Source organism: Salvelinus namaycush, chromosome 19, assembly GCF_016432855.1.
Source record: "Salvelinus namaycush isolate Seneca chromosome 19, SaNama_1.0, whole genome shotgun sequence".
Lineage (NCBI taxonomy): Eukaryota > Metazoa > Chordata > Actinopteri > Salmoniformes > Salmonidae > Salvelinus > Salvelinus namaycush.
Genome location: NC_052325.1, coordinates 17,906,137 through 17,924,876, shown reverse-complemented (window position 1 = coordinate 17,924,876; position 18,740 = coordinate 17,906,137). Strand labels below are relative to the sequence as shown.

The 18,740-nt window shown below is 41.3% G+C and overlaps 1 protein-coding gene across 1 annotated transcript in view; it reads right to left on the bottom strand.

Moving 5' to 3' along the window:
• ttn.1 (titin, tandem duplicate 1) overlaps positions 1-18,740 on the bottom strand; it is a 167,363-nt gene that overhangs the window by 137,685 nt on the left and 10,938 nt on the right. Inside the window, exons 21-48 of the mRNA XM_039014232.1 lie at positions 16,780-18,479; positions 16,204-16,485; positions 15,733-15,999; positions 15,326-15,598; positions 14,968-15,231; positions 14,604-14,864; positions 14,176-14,436; positions 13,790-14,053; positions 13,444-13,704; positions 13,096-13,356; positions 12,755-13,015; positions 12,524-12,665; positions 12,246-12,414; positions 11,915-12,146; positions 11,412-11,696; positions 11,201-11,326; positions 10,857-11,045; positions 8,737-8,787; positions 4,501-8,253; positions 3,721-3,999; positions 2,896-3,459; positions 2,331-2,612; positions 1,958-2,236; positions 1,563-1,844; positions 1,196-1,474; positions 818-1,105; positions 415-693; positions 39-320 (exon numbers count right to left, since the gene is read on the bottom strand). Coding sequence (XP_038870160.1) covers positions 39-320; positions 415-693; positions 818-1,105; positions 1,196-1,474; positions 1,563-1,844; positions 1,958-2,236; positions 2,331-2,612; positions 2,896-3,459; positions 3,721-3,999; positions 4,501-8,253; positions 8,737-8,787; positions 10,857-11,045; positions 11,201-11,326; positions 11,412-11,696; positions 11,915-12,146; positions 12,246-12,414; positions 12,524-12,665; positions 12,755-13,015; positions 13,096-13,356; positions 13,444-13,704; positions 13,790-14,053; positions 14,176-14,436; positions 14,604-14,864; positions 14,968-15,231; positions 15,326-15,598; positions 15,733-15,999; positions 16,204-16,485; positions 16,780-18,479 — 12,116 coding nt within the window. The remainder of the gene's footprint in view (positions 1-38; positions 321-414; positions 694-817; positions 1,106-1,195; positions 1,475-1,562; positions 1,845-1,957; positions 2,237-2,330; positions 2,613-2,895; positions 3,460-3,720; positions 4,000-4,500; positions 8,254-8,736; positions 8,788-10,856; positions 11,046-11,200; positions 11,327-11,411; positions 11,697-11,914; positions 12,147-12,245; positions 12,415-12,523; positions 12,666-12,754; positions 13,016-13,095; positions 13,357-13,443; positions 13,705-13,789; positions 14,054-14,175; positions 14,437-14,603; positions 14,865-14,967; positions 15,232-15,325; positions 15,599-15,732; positions 16,000-16,203; positions 16,486-16,779; positions 18,480-18,740) is intronic.

The window sequence follows — 18,740 nt, the reverse complement described above, 5'->3', positions numbered from 1 at the left end:
TAGTACAGATAAACTGTAAAAGTGAATACTGAACACACCTTTGACTGTAACTGTGCTGCCGCAGTGGTCACTACCAGCATCACTTGATGCCACACAAATATAATCTCCACTATCATCAACAGAGCAGTTCACAATATCAAGTGAAGCAACTGAGTCAGTGAAGGACAGTCTGCATTTATCATTTGAAGCGATTTCAGTCTCATTCTTAAGCCACTTAACGTTGATCACTGGACTGCCAGTGACTTTGCATGTCAACGTAAGTGGTTGTCCATTTTTCACCAGTTTTAATGGCTCAAGCCTCATTGAAAACTGAGGTGGTTCTGAAAATAATTGATGATAACAATTACTTCAAAAGACAATAACATCAAGAAAAGCAGTACAAAAAATATACTTAATTAATCAAAGAAAAGGCACCTTTTACAAACAAGACTGCAGAGCATGCCACCTTCCCAGCATCATTGGCCACTTGGCAAGTGTAGTTAGCCGAGTCACTGGGTTTCACTGAGTGAAGTTCCAAGAAACTTGAAGAAGCGTCTTTCTTGATAAAACTTGCGCCTCTAGTGGTTATCTCCTTGTCCTCTCTGAACCACTTAACAGTAAGAGGAGCTGTTCCAGTGAAAGCAGACTTCAGGACAACAGTAGATCCTGGTACGACATCTTGGTTGTCAGGTTTTAATGTGAAGATTGGAGGTTCTAAATTCAGTTTGGAAGAGACAAAATATGAATGTGTTCGTTCAGCTTCATTATGACCAAAATAATGTAACACTATTATACTACTATTAAACTATGTTACTGTAATAAGTATAGTTATTCTAACCTTTAACACATAAGGTTCCACTGCTCTCTTTAAATCCAGCAGAATTTGTTGCCCGACATGTGTATACTCCCTCATCACACTTTTCTATTTGGATTATTCCCAATGTAGCCGTGGTTTCTTTCATTTCAAGTTGATATTTCTGTCCAGCTGTTATTTCTTTATCGTCTTTGTACCAAGAGATGGACATGGGCTGAGATCCAGATACTTTGCTCTCCATAGTAATGTTGTTACCAATATTTCCATCAACTTTCTTAAGATTTTTTGTGAAAGATGGTGGAAGAACACGATCTGTTGAGGGGAATATAACTTTTTTCATTATAACATTCTTGTGGTTCCTCAAGTTGTAATTATGGAAAAAGCATAAACTACAAAACAAACCTAGCACTGTGACTGAACAAGAGCACTGATCTTTTCCGACGCGGTTGGACACTTCCATCGTGTATTCACATGTGCCTCCTTTCTCTGCCGCAACAATCTTTAAGATGGCTACATTGTCTTTAAGAGTGATTTTATATTTTCGACCTCCTGTAATCTCCTTTCCATCTTGGAGCCATTTCACTTTAAGATCCGGGCTTCCTGCAATTGTGCATTCCAAGGTTGCTGATTCCCCTGAAGTCACGTTGATGGATGCAGCTTTCTCTAAGATTCTAGCGGGTTCTAAAATGTAATTATACAAAGATTTTAGATTTGAAACATCAACAGTGGCCCAAAATAGTATACATGTGTGAAATATTCTGAATCTAACCTTGAACTGCTAAAGAGGTTTCACATTTTTGTTGACCAGCCTCATTCTCTGCTTGGCAAGTGTACTTTCCACCATGGCAAATGTCAACAGTTGCTATTGTCAAAATGGCAATATTATTCTGAAATGCCATGGTGATATTAGGGGCATCATCCCTAAGCCATTCAGAATCCTTCATCCACTTGACAGTAATAGGGGCAGAGCCTTTTATAGTACCCTGCAGTTTAACAGCATTGCCCAAAACTGCTGTAGTGTTCTCAATCTTCTTTGCGAATGATGGTGGTTCTAAAAAATTACAATTATTGCAATAATAGTCATTATAATTTAGAGGAATACATAGGTAAGAGGAATAAGAAGAATAAGAATATCCTCCATGAATGTGTTTTATTTTAACTAACCTTTCTGTTTGGCAATTGTCTTTGCAGTGATTGAACCAACATCATTTGACACAACACATTGATATTCCCCAACATCTGCACTTTCAAATGAGCAGATCTCCAAAGAAGCAATCGAGTCCTGAGAAACAATCTTGTATTTCCTATCGGAAGTGAGTGGTTTCTTACTCCTAAACCAATTGAATTCAAATGGGGCAGTGCCTGCAACTTCACATTGGAAGAGAGCAACAGTGCCCCTGACTGCTTCAACCATTTGCAATTCCTTTTTGAAGGAGGGTGGTTCTGAGAAGAGATATTTGATACAATTTCACAATAACATAATATTCAGAAGACAATATCAAATATCGTAATTATCTACATAACTGACACAACAAACCTTTTATAGTTAACTTGGTGCTACAGCTCTCACAGCCAGCTTCATTCAGCACTTCACATGTGTAATTTCCACTGTCTAACAAAGCAATTTCACTGATCTCCAAAGTAGCAAAACCGCCCTTGAAAGTGATTTTGTATTTCACGCCAGCCGAGAGCTCTTTGTCATTTAGAAACCAGGTGACATGGAGTTCAGGTGACCCTTTGATTGTGCACTGCAAACGTGCAGCTATGCCTTGCTTCCAGACCAAGTTGGGCTCCAGTCTCTTTACAAAGACTGGGGGTTCTGCAGGACGTATGCATTGAACAATTGAACAATTCAAAACAATGTTTTAAGAAGTCATTGCTAATGAACAAAAACTCAGAAAAAGAGGAGCAAATACAAGTTCAAAGTATGAGATTTTGTCAAAAGGCAGTTGAAGATGCAGCCAAAAGATACAGCTGGGTGAAGATATTGCAAAATCTATAAATCTATCTGATCATAATCCAAAGATGTTAATTTCCATAATTGCATATATATTGTGCCACAAATACTGCAGAAAGCTTGAAAATGAACTGCTTAGCCTTACCTTGAACCTTTACTGAAGTGGAGCAACTTGTGCTTCCAGCATCATTGGCAGCTGTACAGACATAGTTTCCAGTGTCTTTAAGTTTTCCTTTTGGAATATCAAGAGTGACCATCTTATCTTCAAAAGACTGTTTACAATCCATTGTTTGATGGAGCTTTTTGCCATCTTTTATCCAGGTGATGGACACTCCGGTATCCTCATCCAACTGACACTCAAGGTGCAGTGGATTTCCAACAGCGACTGACACTGATTCAAGTGTTTTCACAAAATAGGGTTTGTTGATGACCTTCATCTCCGTGCTGCACACAGCAGTTCCAACACTGTTGAACGCTTTACACAGGTAAACACCTTGATCAGTAAGTTCAAGTTCTGATATTTCAAGAATATATTTATTCTTTTCTGAGGAGATTTTGTAGTTTCCCCCCGAAGAAATGGCATTGTTGTCTTTATGCCAGACAATAGTCATCGGTGAAGATCCAGTGACTACACACTGAATGTTTGCCTTTTTCCCAACATACAATGTCAATGGATCAGGCTTAGTAATAAAGGCAGGTGGGAAAAGTTCTATGAAATTTGAAAATAAGAAAGGGAAAAAATACATAATAAAACATAATAATTAACAACATATGAAGATTTATTTCAAAACCTGACAAAATCCAATAACTTGACAAATCACAAGGGAGATCATTTGTTTGAACTTTTTGAGCGAGTACAGATGACCATAACTAGATTTGTGGAGAGAAGAAGCACATCATATTCCTGAAACCATAACCTTTGGTATGACAACCTGTTGAAATAATTTAAACAAAAGTTCAGTTCACTCACCAGTTATGTTGAGTTTGGCGGCACAGGTGTCACTGCCATTCTGGTTTGTAGCCTTGCAGGTATATTCACCACTGTCAGCTTTGGTTGGGCTCAGAAGCTCCAATGAAGATATCAGATGCCGACTGATGATCCTGCAATTTGGACTCTCTTTGATAGGAGTGCCAGACTTGAACCACTTGAACTGCACATTTGGTGCATCTTCAATCTCACATTCGAACTTGGCCTGGCTGCCAACATTGATCTCCAAGGGCTGGATTTTGTACCTGAAAACCGGTGGCACTATAATGTGCAGGGAAAGGGAAGAAAATAGTACAATTAACACACTGGCTATGATTCTAGTTGATGTAGTTAAAAGTGGTGAAATGGTGAACCTAGGATGGAAGGTTGCAAACAGGACTGACCAGGAGGGACTGTGGAGGGAAATGATGTTAGGTTTGGAAAAACACTTCAATGAAGAAAATGAGACCAAGATGAAATGTCCAAGAAAGCATGCAAAAAGAGGGTTTCAGGACTCAATGGGGAAGACGAGAGTGATGTGGAGTCAAAGAGAATGACGGGGAATGGACCAGAGGTGGATTTTTAAGAGAGTGATATGGGTAAAAAGAAGATACCTTGGAACAAGAAAGCAGGAGGATATGGGGGTGGTATCAACGGAAATATTACTGTTAATTTATAGTGATTTTAAAGTAAAGTGAATGCATGCTAGGAATCACCAATGGAAGTTTATGTCGCGTTAGTTACTATTTTTATGAAAATATGAAAATATCCCCATTATCCAACCTCTCGAGACAACAGTGAGTCTTGATGTTGTTGTAGCCTTGCCAGCTTCATTCTCAGCCTCACAGATATATTCTCCTTCGTGCTTCTCCTTGACAATCTTGCCGATTACTAGTGTGTATGTGTCATGGTCTTTCGAACACTTAAATTCTTTGCCAGATTTGACCAACTTTCCATTGAAAAGCCAGTTAACTTTTGTGACACACATTATGGTTACACTAAAAGTAACCATACTATTCTTCTCTGAACAAATATCCTCCAGGGGAGTTACAATAATGGGATAAGCTTTAGTGAATTGCTCAGGAAGTTTACTAATCATAACTGCCTCTGACAGAAACTCCTCCATCGTTTCTCTCTGTATAAACACATGAGACTGTTCGACAGGGACAGAGGCGAAGGGTACTGCTGTGGTTAAATCTGCAGCACCTACATCTCTCTCATCATGGCTTTTTACTGTCACAGATCTGGTCTCCTGCCTAGTAGTCTGCCTGGATTCATGCACCACAGTGCGATCCTGAGCTGTTATGCTTTGGAACGAAGCCATCGTTTCAGTCTTCTGAGCAGCAGACTGGGCTACAGGGGATGCGAAACCCGCTGCACTCTCTGTTACTCTGACAGTTTCCACCACCGATGACAGCATTTCTTTGGATTTTGCACTGCTAACATTTGTTTTCTGAGGCTTGACTATTTGCATTGTGCCAGGTTGGTCCAAAATGAGGGTCTGTTGCTCTCTATAAACTATAGCATGGAAAGCTGCTTGGAGTTCTGTCCTCAGATCAGCAGTCTGAGTGTATTCTCCTTCAAAAGCAATTGTTATTTCCATGGGGGCACCTGGTGTTGTGATAAGGTAGGTGAACATTGCACCCTTAGTTTCCCTACCTACCTTCACTTCCTGTACCTCGACAGCCTCCAATCTCTCAACAACATCTGCAAGTATAAGTGGCTGGTCACGAGCCACAGCAGACTGAAGCGCCGTTTTCAACTGATGTCTGATGCCCAAAGTTGTTGGTTTTGGCATTGGGATCACAAAGGTAAGTTCCTTTGGAAGAACTTGGCTCTCCTGAGACTCGTGCACAAATAATACCCCTTTAGGCTGAGTCTTTACACTGACAACCAATCCTGCAGATTTTCCAATTTCACTTGATTGCTCACCAACAATGATGTGTTTCTCCTCCAATAAAATTGATTGTCTCACTGACTGACCTTCGTGGATCTGAACAGCAAAATCCTGTTCAGCTGCATGTAAAATGGCACAACCTTCAGTTGCTATTGCCTTCTCTTCAATATAGACAGGCTTTGTCGGGATCTTTGGTTCAATTTTCACTACAGGTTTGAATGCATCATTTGCTTTCAAACTTATGGTATGCCCCTCTTCTATACTTTGAGTGTCAACCACAGTTACTGATTGCATAATGTTCCAGCGATCCTCCTTTTCGATTAATGCACGCTGCTGTTTGACATCACTAGTAAATGGTGTTTCTTTGGGTAGCTGCATGGGCTGTGAAGTGACCTGAAGAATGTTCTGTGGTCTGGGTTCTGTTCTAAGCTCTGACTGAACTCCTGTCACGGACACATCAAGATCTTTGGAATAATCTGCACTAAACTCCCTTTTATCCTCTGAGGTTGCTGCATGTTTGCGGGCTCTTTCCTGTTTCTGTACTGCAGTCTGCTGATCTGGCTTCTCAGGACTAAGTATACCTTCTTTAGGTAACACACTTTCTGACTGAATAGACTGAAGATGTAAAGGAGCTTTGGCCTCTTTTCTTGGTTCAATTGAAATTGTGTCCAGCTGAGCTGAAAACTCAGATATCTTCTCACAAGTGACAGATTTCCATTCATTGTGGGTGACTGTGTGCAACAAAGTAGGGCTTTTTCTTGCATCTGCACTCTCTGGCAATTGCTTCTCGCAAGTAAATCTACCTTCAGACTGCAATATATCTTGCTTACTAATCATTTGTAGATGTAAGAGCTGTTCCTCTTCTTTCTCAAACTGCAAAGACATAGCGCTTTCCAAACCTGGAACAGCTTTTGAGTGTTCAGTCTGGAGCAGATGTTTTTCTTCAGCGCTCATGGCTGATTTAAATAACCTATCTTTACTTACCAAAGCACTCTCTTGTTTAGGTTTGTGTATTTCAAATCTCTGCTCTTTGGATAAAGTATGTTGAGTCTCACTGACCGGTGCGACCACTAGGTTAGGACGTTCCTTCTCTAGCAGGGACTGAGTGGGTTTATCCGATGTTGATAGTGTATCACAATGGCACTCTGATAGTGGCAGTTGCCCAGTCGATGTAGCGGTATATAAAATCTTAACCCCCTCTGTAACTCTGAAGCTTCTCTCTTCCTCAGGCCTAGTGGTTATACCTAATTTCTCTTTCAGAATTGGTAACCTGGTTTCAACTAGATGACTACTGACGACCTGTTTTGGTTCCTTAGATGACTTAATCTGTTCTGGTTTTCTGTCTCCTAAAACCTCAGTTCTCACTGTGATTAGAGGAATAACCTCTTCTGATGTGGCAGACATTATGTTTGAATGATGTTCCCTTGCAGGAACAAGCTCTAAGATTTCCGGGCTTTGGATACGGTCAGAATGTTGCTCTACGAGCTTTTGGCTCTCTTGGACAGCAGATGTAAAAGCGGCCATATGCAGTTGTTTAATAGGCGCAGCTGAAGCTGGAGGTGGTCTGGTGGGAGTCACAGACACTCTCTCTTCTACCTCTTGTGACTGCAGCACTGCAGCCTGGTGGGTCACTCGCTCCCTATGAAGGGTAGCAGCAGAGATATCCAACTCTCTAAGGGTGTCCACTTGCTCGCTGGAAATAACCTGTCTGTCCTCAGTACCTATGGTGTACACCATCTGATCTCTGGCCCTGGCTTCTCCAGGAAGGTTGACCATGTACAAGCGTGACTCTGTAGCCTGTTCAGTCATGGATACTTTATAACCTTTTTGTTTCTGAACAACCACATGTTGTTCCTGGTGCTGAGATATAGAGACAGACTCTCTGAACACGATTAGCTCAGCACTACAAGAGGCCTCCCCAGATGGGTTGGAAGCCTTACATGTGTAGAGGCCACTGTCCTCCTTTTGAATGCCCTTCATGTTGATGAAGCCAGATCCATCTGGGTTGTTCACCACAATACAATACTTACTGGGCTGAATTTGATAACTACCTTTAAGCCACTGAACCTCTGGAAGAGGATTCCCAGTGACAATATACTTAAAGAGAGCTAGACCACCTTCAGAGCATTGTACAGGCTCAATAGTTTTAATAAATTCAGGTGGTTGGCCAGTGGGTTTGAACATTTTCTCAACCTGCCTCTCTGGTTTCTTTGTGTCACTTACTTGGATGTTCAAGAAAGTAGTACAGGTTGATTGGCCAAACCTGTTGCTTGCAGTACAGGAGTATTCTCCTTCAAATTCCTTCTCTACTTTGTTAATGACGAGGGTATATTCGTCTCGCTCTTGAACAAATGTGTAAACTGATGAACTTGTTATAACCCGACCATTGTGGAACCACTGGACATTAGGCTTTGGAAGACAAGATATTGTGACAGTAAATCTAGCTATGTCCCCAATAGTGACAGCTACTGGTGAGAGTTGGGTCACAAAAACGGGCTTTTCTTTTTTCTTCTCCATTGTACTAGAATAAAGTTTGGACTCTGGCTTGAGTTCAAGTGTTTTGCTTTTGCCTAATTGTAGACCAGTGAAGTAAGACTCCTGTTTTTCCTCTTCAGCTGAGACAGTGAAGCTAGAGAAAGCTGAGTAAAATAATTACATTATGTTATCACTTACAATAATGTATAAATATTAAGATAAAAAAACAATAAAGCAATAAATAAAGGAACGCATTTCAACGATAACACCTCTTGAATTGAAATCAGCAAGACAAAAAACATGCATTAATTTAATTTCACATAATAGCCATGTAGGTTTCACCTATTGCATTACAATTCAAGGCAAATATTATGACCGTTCAAGATAGTCACATGCCCAACATATAGTTTTACAAAGGGCATTATACATGATCATATTGCTCCAGACATTTCAAAACAATTCTGCAGGATATGGGCCTGTGCAAAAAGAAAGATAAAGGGCCTGTTTCCCAGTTCCAGATCGAGCCTACTCATGGTCTGCAAAGCACCTCCAACTCTGAAAGTGATTTTTAGTCCAGGAATAGGCTTAATCTGAGTCCAGGAATCCGACATTCAATCACATGTTAATGATAAAGAAAATATATTTACCTTTGACTTCCTTTTCCTTTTTCTCCACCTCCTTTTCAACCACTGTCAATAGACAAACATTTATAAATTAGTGATTTTTATCAAATATATATATAGTACTTACTGCTAGAACCAGGTAACATAGGTTACATCCATATTGTCAACATCTATTTTGCAATGATGAAAAAAATCTGACATGCTTTGGTTTTGATGTGATCATACAGTGAATTCCGTCTCTTGGGATGCATGTAGTAAATTGAGCACATCTCTCTCTCTTTTCACATTTAAGTCAGTGTACTTGACAACCTGTTTCTTAGCACATTTGTCCATGAGCTATCATTTTATAATTTATTTTTCTTGTTGTATAGGGCAGTATGGGAGCTGTGTGAAATGTGGAGTTGACAAGAACGGCCAATAGTTGGAAGCAGTCTGACATGTGGAGTTGACAAGAACGGCCAATAGTTGGGAACAGTGTGAAATGTGGAATTGACAAGAACGGCCAATAACGGCCAAGAGTGCATATTGGTGGTAAGGACCAAAGCATGCAGTTGCCAACCTTTCATCACTGTGCTGCATTCAGCGTCTCCGGCTGAATTGACAATTTTGCAAGTGTAAACGCCCCCTTGCTTAGGACCAACGTTCATAACATTTAAGCAGCACAAGGGCCCCTTGTGTTTCAGAGAGTAAGAAACGGACTCTTCGACAATCAACCGATTGTGTAGCCAAATAACAAACGGAGTAGGGATTCCCTTTATAACGCAAAAGAGAGACACGATGTCTCTAGGTTTGGCAAGGATTTCTGGGGGCAGTGTCACAAGGAACTCTGGGTAGGTGGCACCAATGTAATCACATTCATATTCTCCATAGGGTATAACATCAGGGTAATACTCATGGCTTATCTGCCTTTGAGTTCTTTGTGAGAATGGTGGTAGAGGTCCAAGACTCTGTAAGGACTCCTGCTTGTCTTGGTCAGAGGGCTTTTTAGACGACTCCCTGTCTGTCTTAGAGTCTTTATTGACAGAATCGGAAGGGATGGGGGTTTCGGCTTTGGGATTCACTTCTTTGGCTGGGTGAGAATAAAGTTAAGGGAGATTTATTAGGTATTAAGAACATCAGTCAGAGGACATCAGTAAGAGGGTATCTTAGATCTAAACACTGGGAGTTAGTAAGATGGGGAGATGGTGTTAGGGGCATGCTTTGAATGGGGGAAAAAAACTATACTTACAAAATAAATATGTTATTACATTATATTCCAATCGGTTACAATCTAAAGGAAATATTAAAAGTTTTAAAGGTTTTACAAAAGAATCAAGCGGAATGGAGGTGAAATGGACCAGAGAGTGGAAATATTAAATAGAAACTGTATCCACCTTCAACTGTGAGTTGTGCCGAAGTTCTGTTATCTCCATGTTTATTTTTTGTGGTACAGAGGTATGTCCCTTGGTCGCCAAGCTGAACATTGAGTATGACAAGCAACAGCACACCTCCATTTTGGGTACGTTTCACCCTCTCTGTGTCTGTGAGGTTCCTTCCATTATGATCCCACACTATTTCAGTAAAGGGTTGTCCGTCGAACGAGCAGTTGAACTGAGCCATCTCACCACTTTTGACTTTGACGTCATTCATTTTCAAGAGCAACTTAGGGCTTCTAGGGATGCTCATTTCAGAATTCTCAACAGTGGTCACCTCAACCATCTTTACTGATGAAGATGACATCTCAGACACAGTCTCATAGGTCTGTACACTGTGTGATCCACTGACATCCACTGACTGGTACCCTTCTGAATACATTTCCATTTTATGACTGATCATTGTTCCCCCAGTGCTTGACACACTTTGCCTAGCTACAGATTTCATATTTTGATCTGGGAGAATTAGAAGAGTGTAATTTGGTCAACAATCAACTGCTATCAAAATGAACCTGTACTATGAGTAAAGGAAAATGTAATACATTTGAAAACAGATTATCCCCCAGGGCAATATGAAGATAAGGAGAAAGATCAATTGAATCATACAAGTACATGCATAGAGCAAAAATAAGTTATAGGACAAATAGTATCTATTCTCAACCTTTAACAATACAAAAGCACACTTAAATTGGACATACAGAACTAACTATGTTCAATAAGACTTTTACTCACCTTCAAGTGCCAGATATCCTGCGCAAGTGACCATTCCTGCTGAGTTTCTGGCAACACAGGTGTATTCCCCTTCATCCTCGGGGTACACTCTGGAAATCTCCAGCTGGCAGGTGTCATCGAACTGAGACATCCTGAAGGCATCGGACTGTCCGATCTCTTTCTTGTGGACGTACCAAGAGATCTTTAGATCTATCAAGAGAAAAGTTTGGTTAACGTCAATAGTATTAATAATACAAGATTATTAATGCTACTTTTTTATGAATAATGCAATACTAATATTATTTTAATTTAACAGTTTCGAGAACAAAGTAAGAGATAGGCCTAGTGGAAGTCGAGATAGATACCTTCACCAGAGATTCTGCACTGGAACCTAGCAGCCTCTCCCTCATTGACTGAGGTGTTGTTCATTGGTGTTATGATCACAGGCTTGGACAGTGGAGATCCAGTATCAGGAGAAACGACTTCTGAAACTGAAATGTAAAAAATCTGGCTTTTTTTCATTTTTCATTAAGAGGTTATTTCAGTTCTTTATATGTGATTGTTTTTTCACTTTACCTTCCACATTGAGTGGTGCTGAGCTGGTGGCAAGCCCAACGTCATTCTTGGCCTCGCAGTTGTACAAGGCTGCGTCCTCTGGGAAGACTTCGATGAGAAGCAGAGTGTGCTCATTTCCATCACGCAGGAACTTGCACTTGAAGCCAGGGGAGAGAGCCTGGGAGTTCTTGTACCAGAACACCTGGGGCTGGGGGACGCCAGTCACTTCCACAGAGAAGCGAGCAGGTTTGCCGGCCTCCACAGACAGGGCCTGCATGCCGCGAATTATCTGAGGTGGCTCAGGGACTAAATTATGGGAACAAACAAATAAATTTGATGAGAAGAAAGGAAGGAACACCAAGCTTAGGGAAAATTGGGAAGTTTTTAGTTGTTGTGATTTAGCTGTGATTTAGTTGTTTAAATACATCCTGAAATCTGAATGGTTGTAAAAACATATTTGAAAATTGCATTATTATTTCAGTGTGACTTTTGTTATTGGGAGTTAAAAGAGAGCAAACACTTACTATTGACATGTAGAGTCACCACGACCCTGTTCTTGCCGGCGATGAAGGTGTACTCCCCTGCATCACTTCTATAGGTTTCAGAGATGGTCATGCGATGGACCTTTCTAATGGCAATGTAGTGGAGCCTATCGTCAAGGTTGAACTGGATCTCAGCACCGTTCCTCAGCCAGCGACCTTCAACGTCATCCTCACTGACTTCAAACTCAAACGACGCTTTTTGTTTCTCAACAACCTGAAAATAAATAATATAAATGTTCATATTAACACTGATCATTTATTAACTATTCAGTTTTAAACTGTCCTCCTTCAATGTAATGTTATCCGTATTCACAGTGAATTCTTTCTCCTCGGGTTCTGTGATGTGGATGTCACGCCCCTCCACGGTGAGATGAGCCTTTGACATGCTTGCACCAGCGACCACAGAATACTCTGCAGCATCAGACAGGCGGACTGACTGGATCATCAGACGGTGCAAGAATTTCTCAGTGGAGACTTTGTATCTGTCAAGGCATTTTAGAAATAACACTTAAGATACAGAGGAATCGTTCAAATGTAGCATTTCACAGGAATCTCACAGAAATAATATACAAATAAATGAATGAGACGTACCTTTCAGACATTTCCAGCTCCTGTCCATCTTTCATCCACGTCACCTGAGCATTAGGCTCAGAGATCTCACATTCAAAGGTGGCCCTCTTCTTCTCTGTGATCTTGATATCTTTGATGTGCTTGGTGAATTCAATAACGCGTGCTGTGAGAGAGCAAATACATTAATGAACAACAGAAAAATTACTTTCATGATTAATATTTAGAAAGGGTCTGGATAAAAAGAAAACATACCATCAACATATAGGCTGGCTGTAGTTGCAGCAGAGCCAGCAACAAACTTGTACTCTGCACCATCACCAAAATGAACATTTCGGATGGTGAGCGAGTGAGTTAGCTGTTTGGTGCGGCTCTGGCATCTGTCAGTGGAGCGAATCTCAACACCATTCTTCAGCCACTTGTAGGTGATGCCCTCATAGTTGACATTCACTTCAAATGTGATGGTGTCTTTCTCCTGTGCATTGAGGTCTTCCAGCATGGAGGTGATCAAAATGGCTAAGGAAAAAACAATGTCATTAGTGTAAAAGACCTATGTGATAAAAATGATTTCAAGTACAGGTTAGTTGAAAACTTACGGCTAACTTTCAGAGTTGCAGAGACTCTGTCATTTCCACAGACAAAGGTGTATTCTGCAGAGTCTTCACTGCCAGTGTTCATGATCTTGAGCTGGTGAAGTTTGCCCTGCACCACAATCCTGAACTTGTCACTCATTTCAATCTCCACTCCATTCTTCAGCCAGGTGGATGGGACATTGAAATGTGACACTTCGCATTCAAAAGTGGCCACCTGGGTCTCTGGGACTTCAATGTTCTTGATGGGTTTTGTGACACGCAGAGCTGGAGAGAACGAACAATAATGAATAGATTGAAAATACATTTAATGTGTGGGTTGAGTCATCTATTTGTTCACGTGTCAACACTTACATTCAACATATAAATGAGCACTGCACTGCACATGTCCGACCATAGCAGTGTACTCTCCTGCCTTTTGGTCATCCACATTCTGGATGATCAGCTTGTGAGCTTTTCTCTCAGACAGCATTTTGATGTTTTCACTTGGTTTAAGCTCAACGTTATTGAACATCCATTTGATAGGGATGTCATCATGAGACAGGCTCAGCTCAAAAGAGGCAGTGGCATCCAATAGTGATGTCACATCTTTAGGCTTCTTCGTTATAGTAATAGCTGAAAAAAAGATTGAGAGTCAAAACTTTCAAAATCTTAAGTAGACAAACATTTGCAATTTGTCACCATAAAAATATTAACTTACCCTCAACATTCAATCTGGCATTAGCAGATAGTTTTCCAAGTTTGAATCCATAAACTGATTCATCGTGTATGGTGCAGTTCTTGATCTTCAAGGTGTGGACCATGCCATCAACGGTGACTTCATATTTCTCACTAGGTTGGATCTCTACGCCATTCTTAATCCATTGTGAGCCCTTCACATTCTCATGGGTGAGCTCCAGAATGAATGCTGCTTCTTGTGTTTCAGTGACGGTTTGGTTCTTCAGGGTCTTCTTGACTTTCACAGCTATGAAATCAAACACAAACATGACATAACAGCAGGCATATAGTAATCATATAATAGTCATATATTAATGCTAACACCAGTTGAAAATAAGTTAACATTTCTACTCAGGAGGTAACACCTACCCTCAACTCTCAGGTTGGCTGTTGTCTTGGAGTTTGCAATCTGGTAAGTGTATTCACCGATGTCCTGGGGTCTGGTGATGACAATAACAAGACGTCTGACAGCTCCATTTTTCTCACTCCTGACATTTTCACCAAAGTTACAAGGCTGTCCATCCTTCAGCCACTTGCCCTCAGCAGTTGGGTTGGCCACCTCACACTCAAATTCAGCTGTCTGAGAGTCAGCCACAATGATGTCATGCAGCGGTCTGGATATAGCGCCACCTGGGAACACAAATACATTTGGATTTATTTCCTCCAATTGGGTAACTGCACTAAAAAGTTTTTACATTTGGTAGGTGAATGGTTGTTGTAATATCCAACTGAACTTTTACACCATAACTTGTATATATTTACAGTGTAATGCACTTTTTTGACAAGAGTTATCTTACCTGACACTGTAAGCTTTGCGCTGGATATCTGTTCACCAGCAGCGAATGTGTATTGCCCCTCTTCATCCTTCATGGCATTAATGACAGTCATACTGTGGTTCTTGCCCTTGGTCACTATCTTGTACTTGGAATCATTTTTCAGATGTTGTTTCTTGAAGGTCCAGATACCATCAATGCCAGGGTGTGACACCTCCACATTAAATGTGACGTGCTGTGTCTCTGTGCAAACTTGATCCTCCATTTGCTTCACAATTGAAATTTCTGTTAAAAAAAGTTAAGTACGTTTTAGTTGGATAATGTCTGTAACTGACAAAAAGTATTGTATGAAGTTATGTTGCATTTAATCACTTGTGCAAAAGCTTACTTTGGACCATCAGTTTACAGCTAGAGTCAGCTTTGCCAACACATAGCTTGTAGGTTCCTTCATCAGAGGCGAAGGTCCTATTGAACACCAGACGCTGCTTGGATCCCTTTGGAACAATCTGGATTCTCTCACTGGGCATCACAAGCTTGTCATTGTGGAACCACTTAATTGAGCTAATATCTGCAGCAGAGATTTTAGCCTCCATAACAGCCTTGGTGCCCTCAACTGATGTAATATCTTTGAGTGGGGCCAAGATGCTAATCGCTGTAATACACACAGAAAAAGACAACACAATAAGGCATAGTAGATAAGGAAATACTCAAAATTAGAATGTACAGTATGAAATCAAATCACTTACTTTGAACAGTCAGCTTTGCAGTGGTGGAAATGTCCTGAGCAGGAACTACAAAGGAGTACATTCCACCATCAAGCCTGCCTGTATCCTCTATGAGAAGTTTATGGATGAGCTTGTCAATAACCATGTGGATGCGATCCGAAGCTTCAATGGCAACACCATTCTTCATCCAAGTGCCCTCAACATCTTCTTGAGAGAATCGCACCTCAAACTGGCTTATGTCACCCTCACAGATTGTCATATCAGAGAGGGGATGCAACAGGGTCACAGGGCGCACTAAATGAAAAGAGATTGAAGTAAGATTTGATTTCATGCAACAACACATGTTAATAGGTCATGAAAAAACTATCTGCAAGCATATTCTTTTTGTCTTTCATCTAGATAGAAATCCTCATCCTTACAACACTCACGTTTCATTTTCAGGGAGGCACTAGTCTTGAATTCACCCGTGGTGAATGTATATTTTCCCTGGTCTTCTTTCTTTACATCTTTCACAGATAAACTGTGGCGTCCACGGCGGGAGGAGATGGCATGCTTGCTGCTGGGAGTGAGCTCATTGTTCTCAAAATGCCATACACCTTCAGCATCCTCTCGAGACACTTCACACTCAAACTCCCCAGAGTAGGTCTCAGGCACCTCAATGTTCTCCAGCCTCTTCACAATTGACAGTGGAGCACCTGTATAATGAGAGCACTGTTAGTATATCTATTCCAGAAAACAAAGAGTGCATTTACTGTTGAAAAAGGACAAGTTTCCCACAGATTAAGCTGAGTCCTTCTCCATTGAACCTGCCTTTTAGTCTAGGACTAGGTTTAATCTGTATCTGGGAACCCAGTCATTAAAGTTTTACTTGTACACCAGTGGTAAGAAAAACTACAAACCTTCCACATTGAGTCTGGCAGTGGTCCTGATGTGGTCATCTTCAATAACAGCACAACTGTATTCTGCATCGTCCTTCATGCTGATAATCAGTACAGAAAGGAAATGAACCTTTCTGTCTGAGTGCATCCTGTATTTGTCTCCAGAGAAAATCTCTGCATTGTTCATCAGCCATTTGACTTTAACAAAAGGCTCATTGGTCTCACACTCAAAGGTCGCCATGGTTTCTTTCTCTTTCACGTTGGTTTCTTCTAGTTCTTGTGTGAAGGTGATGACTGTCTTTGCTAAAAGGATGAAGATGGTATAATGTGAGTATCAGGGATGCCGTGATTCATACAGAATATCAATTACACACATTTAAATTAGGTTTGATATCTAGGTTTCAGATTGCAATAACTTAATAATGTCCACTGAATGATGATCAATGGCAGGTTATTTAATTTTTTTGCTTACAGTACCTGGTACTAATGAGGCCCGGCCCTGAAACATTACTACTGTGCATCTTGTGTCACAAACTCAGACAATAGGCTACTAATGCTATGAACAATGTAGAAAAATTACTGAAATTAGTACTTTACCTTGCACCAATAAGAATGCATGGCTTGAAGTCTCTCCAGCAATGTTCATGGCTTTGACCATGATGCTAGCAGAGTCTTCTGCTGTGACCTTTTTGATCACTAATTCACATACGTTGTCTTCAGGCCAGAATGAGTAAATGCGATCTGTTTTCTCCAACAGAATTCCATTCTTGAACCACTGGCACTCAGGGTCTGGTCTACCGGTAACTCTGACTCTGAAGTGAACTTCTTCCATCTGAGACACGGTCTGACTAGCAATGCGTTCAATGATCTTTGGAGCTTCCATGCTGGGAGAGAGCTTTACTCTCTCTGGTTTAATTGAGGGAACATGAACCTTGCGTTCCTCCTCTTTTTTCTTCTCAGCCTCAGACAACATTTTTTGATGGTGAAGCAGTTCTTCCTTCCTCTTCCTAAGCATATCCTCATAGGACTCATCCTTCTTACGAGACTTGAGCTCCACAGCAGTGATGGCTTCATAATAACCTTCCTCTGTCCTGCGCTTAAATTTGCCCTTCAACTCGTCTGTCTCCTCTGTGGATTTTGAATGGATGACTCTTTCGGTCTTCTTTAGTTGCACTACCTCTTTGGTTTCTTTGATGGCAGTTGGTTTTTCAACCTTAACCACATCAAAGGAAACTCTGCCATGTTCAGCCATGGTGCTAGGCTCTGGGGCCTTAGGCTCTGGTGCACGACGAAGAATAGATCTGAAGTCCTCTTTCTGTGTGATCTCCAGCTTCACCAGATGCTCAGCTGTGCCCTCAGGGTTCTCTGCTAACACTTTGACATCTCCTGCATCGTATGACTTGATATCGATAATCTCAAGATAGTAAATGCCATCATAGCGAAGTCTCATTCTCTTGCTCTTGCGAATGAGCTGCCCATTGAGGTACCAGTTGACCTTAGGTGTAGGATAACCAGTTACTCTGCAACGGAACCTTGCAATTTCACCTTCCTGCACATTTGCATTCTCAGGAAGAAGGACAATTTCAGGCTTTGTCTTCTCTGAATACTCATCTGCAGTGACTCCAGAAGGACCTCCTTCGTGAGCCATGCGCTCCATCTCATCAATTCTGTGTAGTCCCCTCCTGCCCTCAGGTAACTGAGTTTCCTCCACCATGCTCTTCTCCTCCTTTACAATCAGTGTAGCCGAGGTCTGATCGGCACCAAACGTGTTAGTGGCTCTGCAGGTGATGACACCACTGTCTCTGGCATAGGCAACTTCAAAGTCAAGACTACAGTAGCCAAATTCATTAACCATACGCAACCTGTTAGCAGCTGCCAGGGGTTTGCCATCAAGCAACCACTCAACCACCATAGTGGGATCACCAATAGGGGTCAGTCTGCATTCAAAGTGGACAACACCAGAATGCTTCAGCCTGACAGAAGTCAGCTTCTTCTTAAACTGCGGTTTCTGCTGCTTGTCCTTGTCATATAGGTCAGCCTCCTCCCACTGCTCTTGACCATAACGGAGATGCAGGGATTCCAACTCTGGAGCTGCAATTTCCTTGGCCTTGTATGTTCCCTTGGGAATAATGAGTCTCCTCTCTGGTGCAGGTTCAGCAGTTTCCACCTCAATGTTGACCCTGCAGCGAGTGGTATCTCTTCCAGCTTTGTTAATGGCTGTGGCTGTGTACCAAGCACTATCAGTGCCTACTGTTTGGGGGATCTGGAATTTGGCCTCTCCTTTGGTGCCTTCAATCCTGAAATATATACATGTGTATTACATTTTAGTCATTTGGTAGACACTCTTATCCAGAGCAACTAGGGTTAAGTGCCTTGCTCAAGGGCAAATCAACCGCTTTTTCACCTAGTCGGCTCGGGGATTCGAACCAGTGACCTTTTGGTTTCTGGCCCAACACTCTTAACTGCTAGGCTACTGTAATGTATCTGCATAGACTCAGAATATTCAACATGTGAGGTCAATACACTAACTGCATTTTAACTCATGATATGGACAAGAC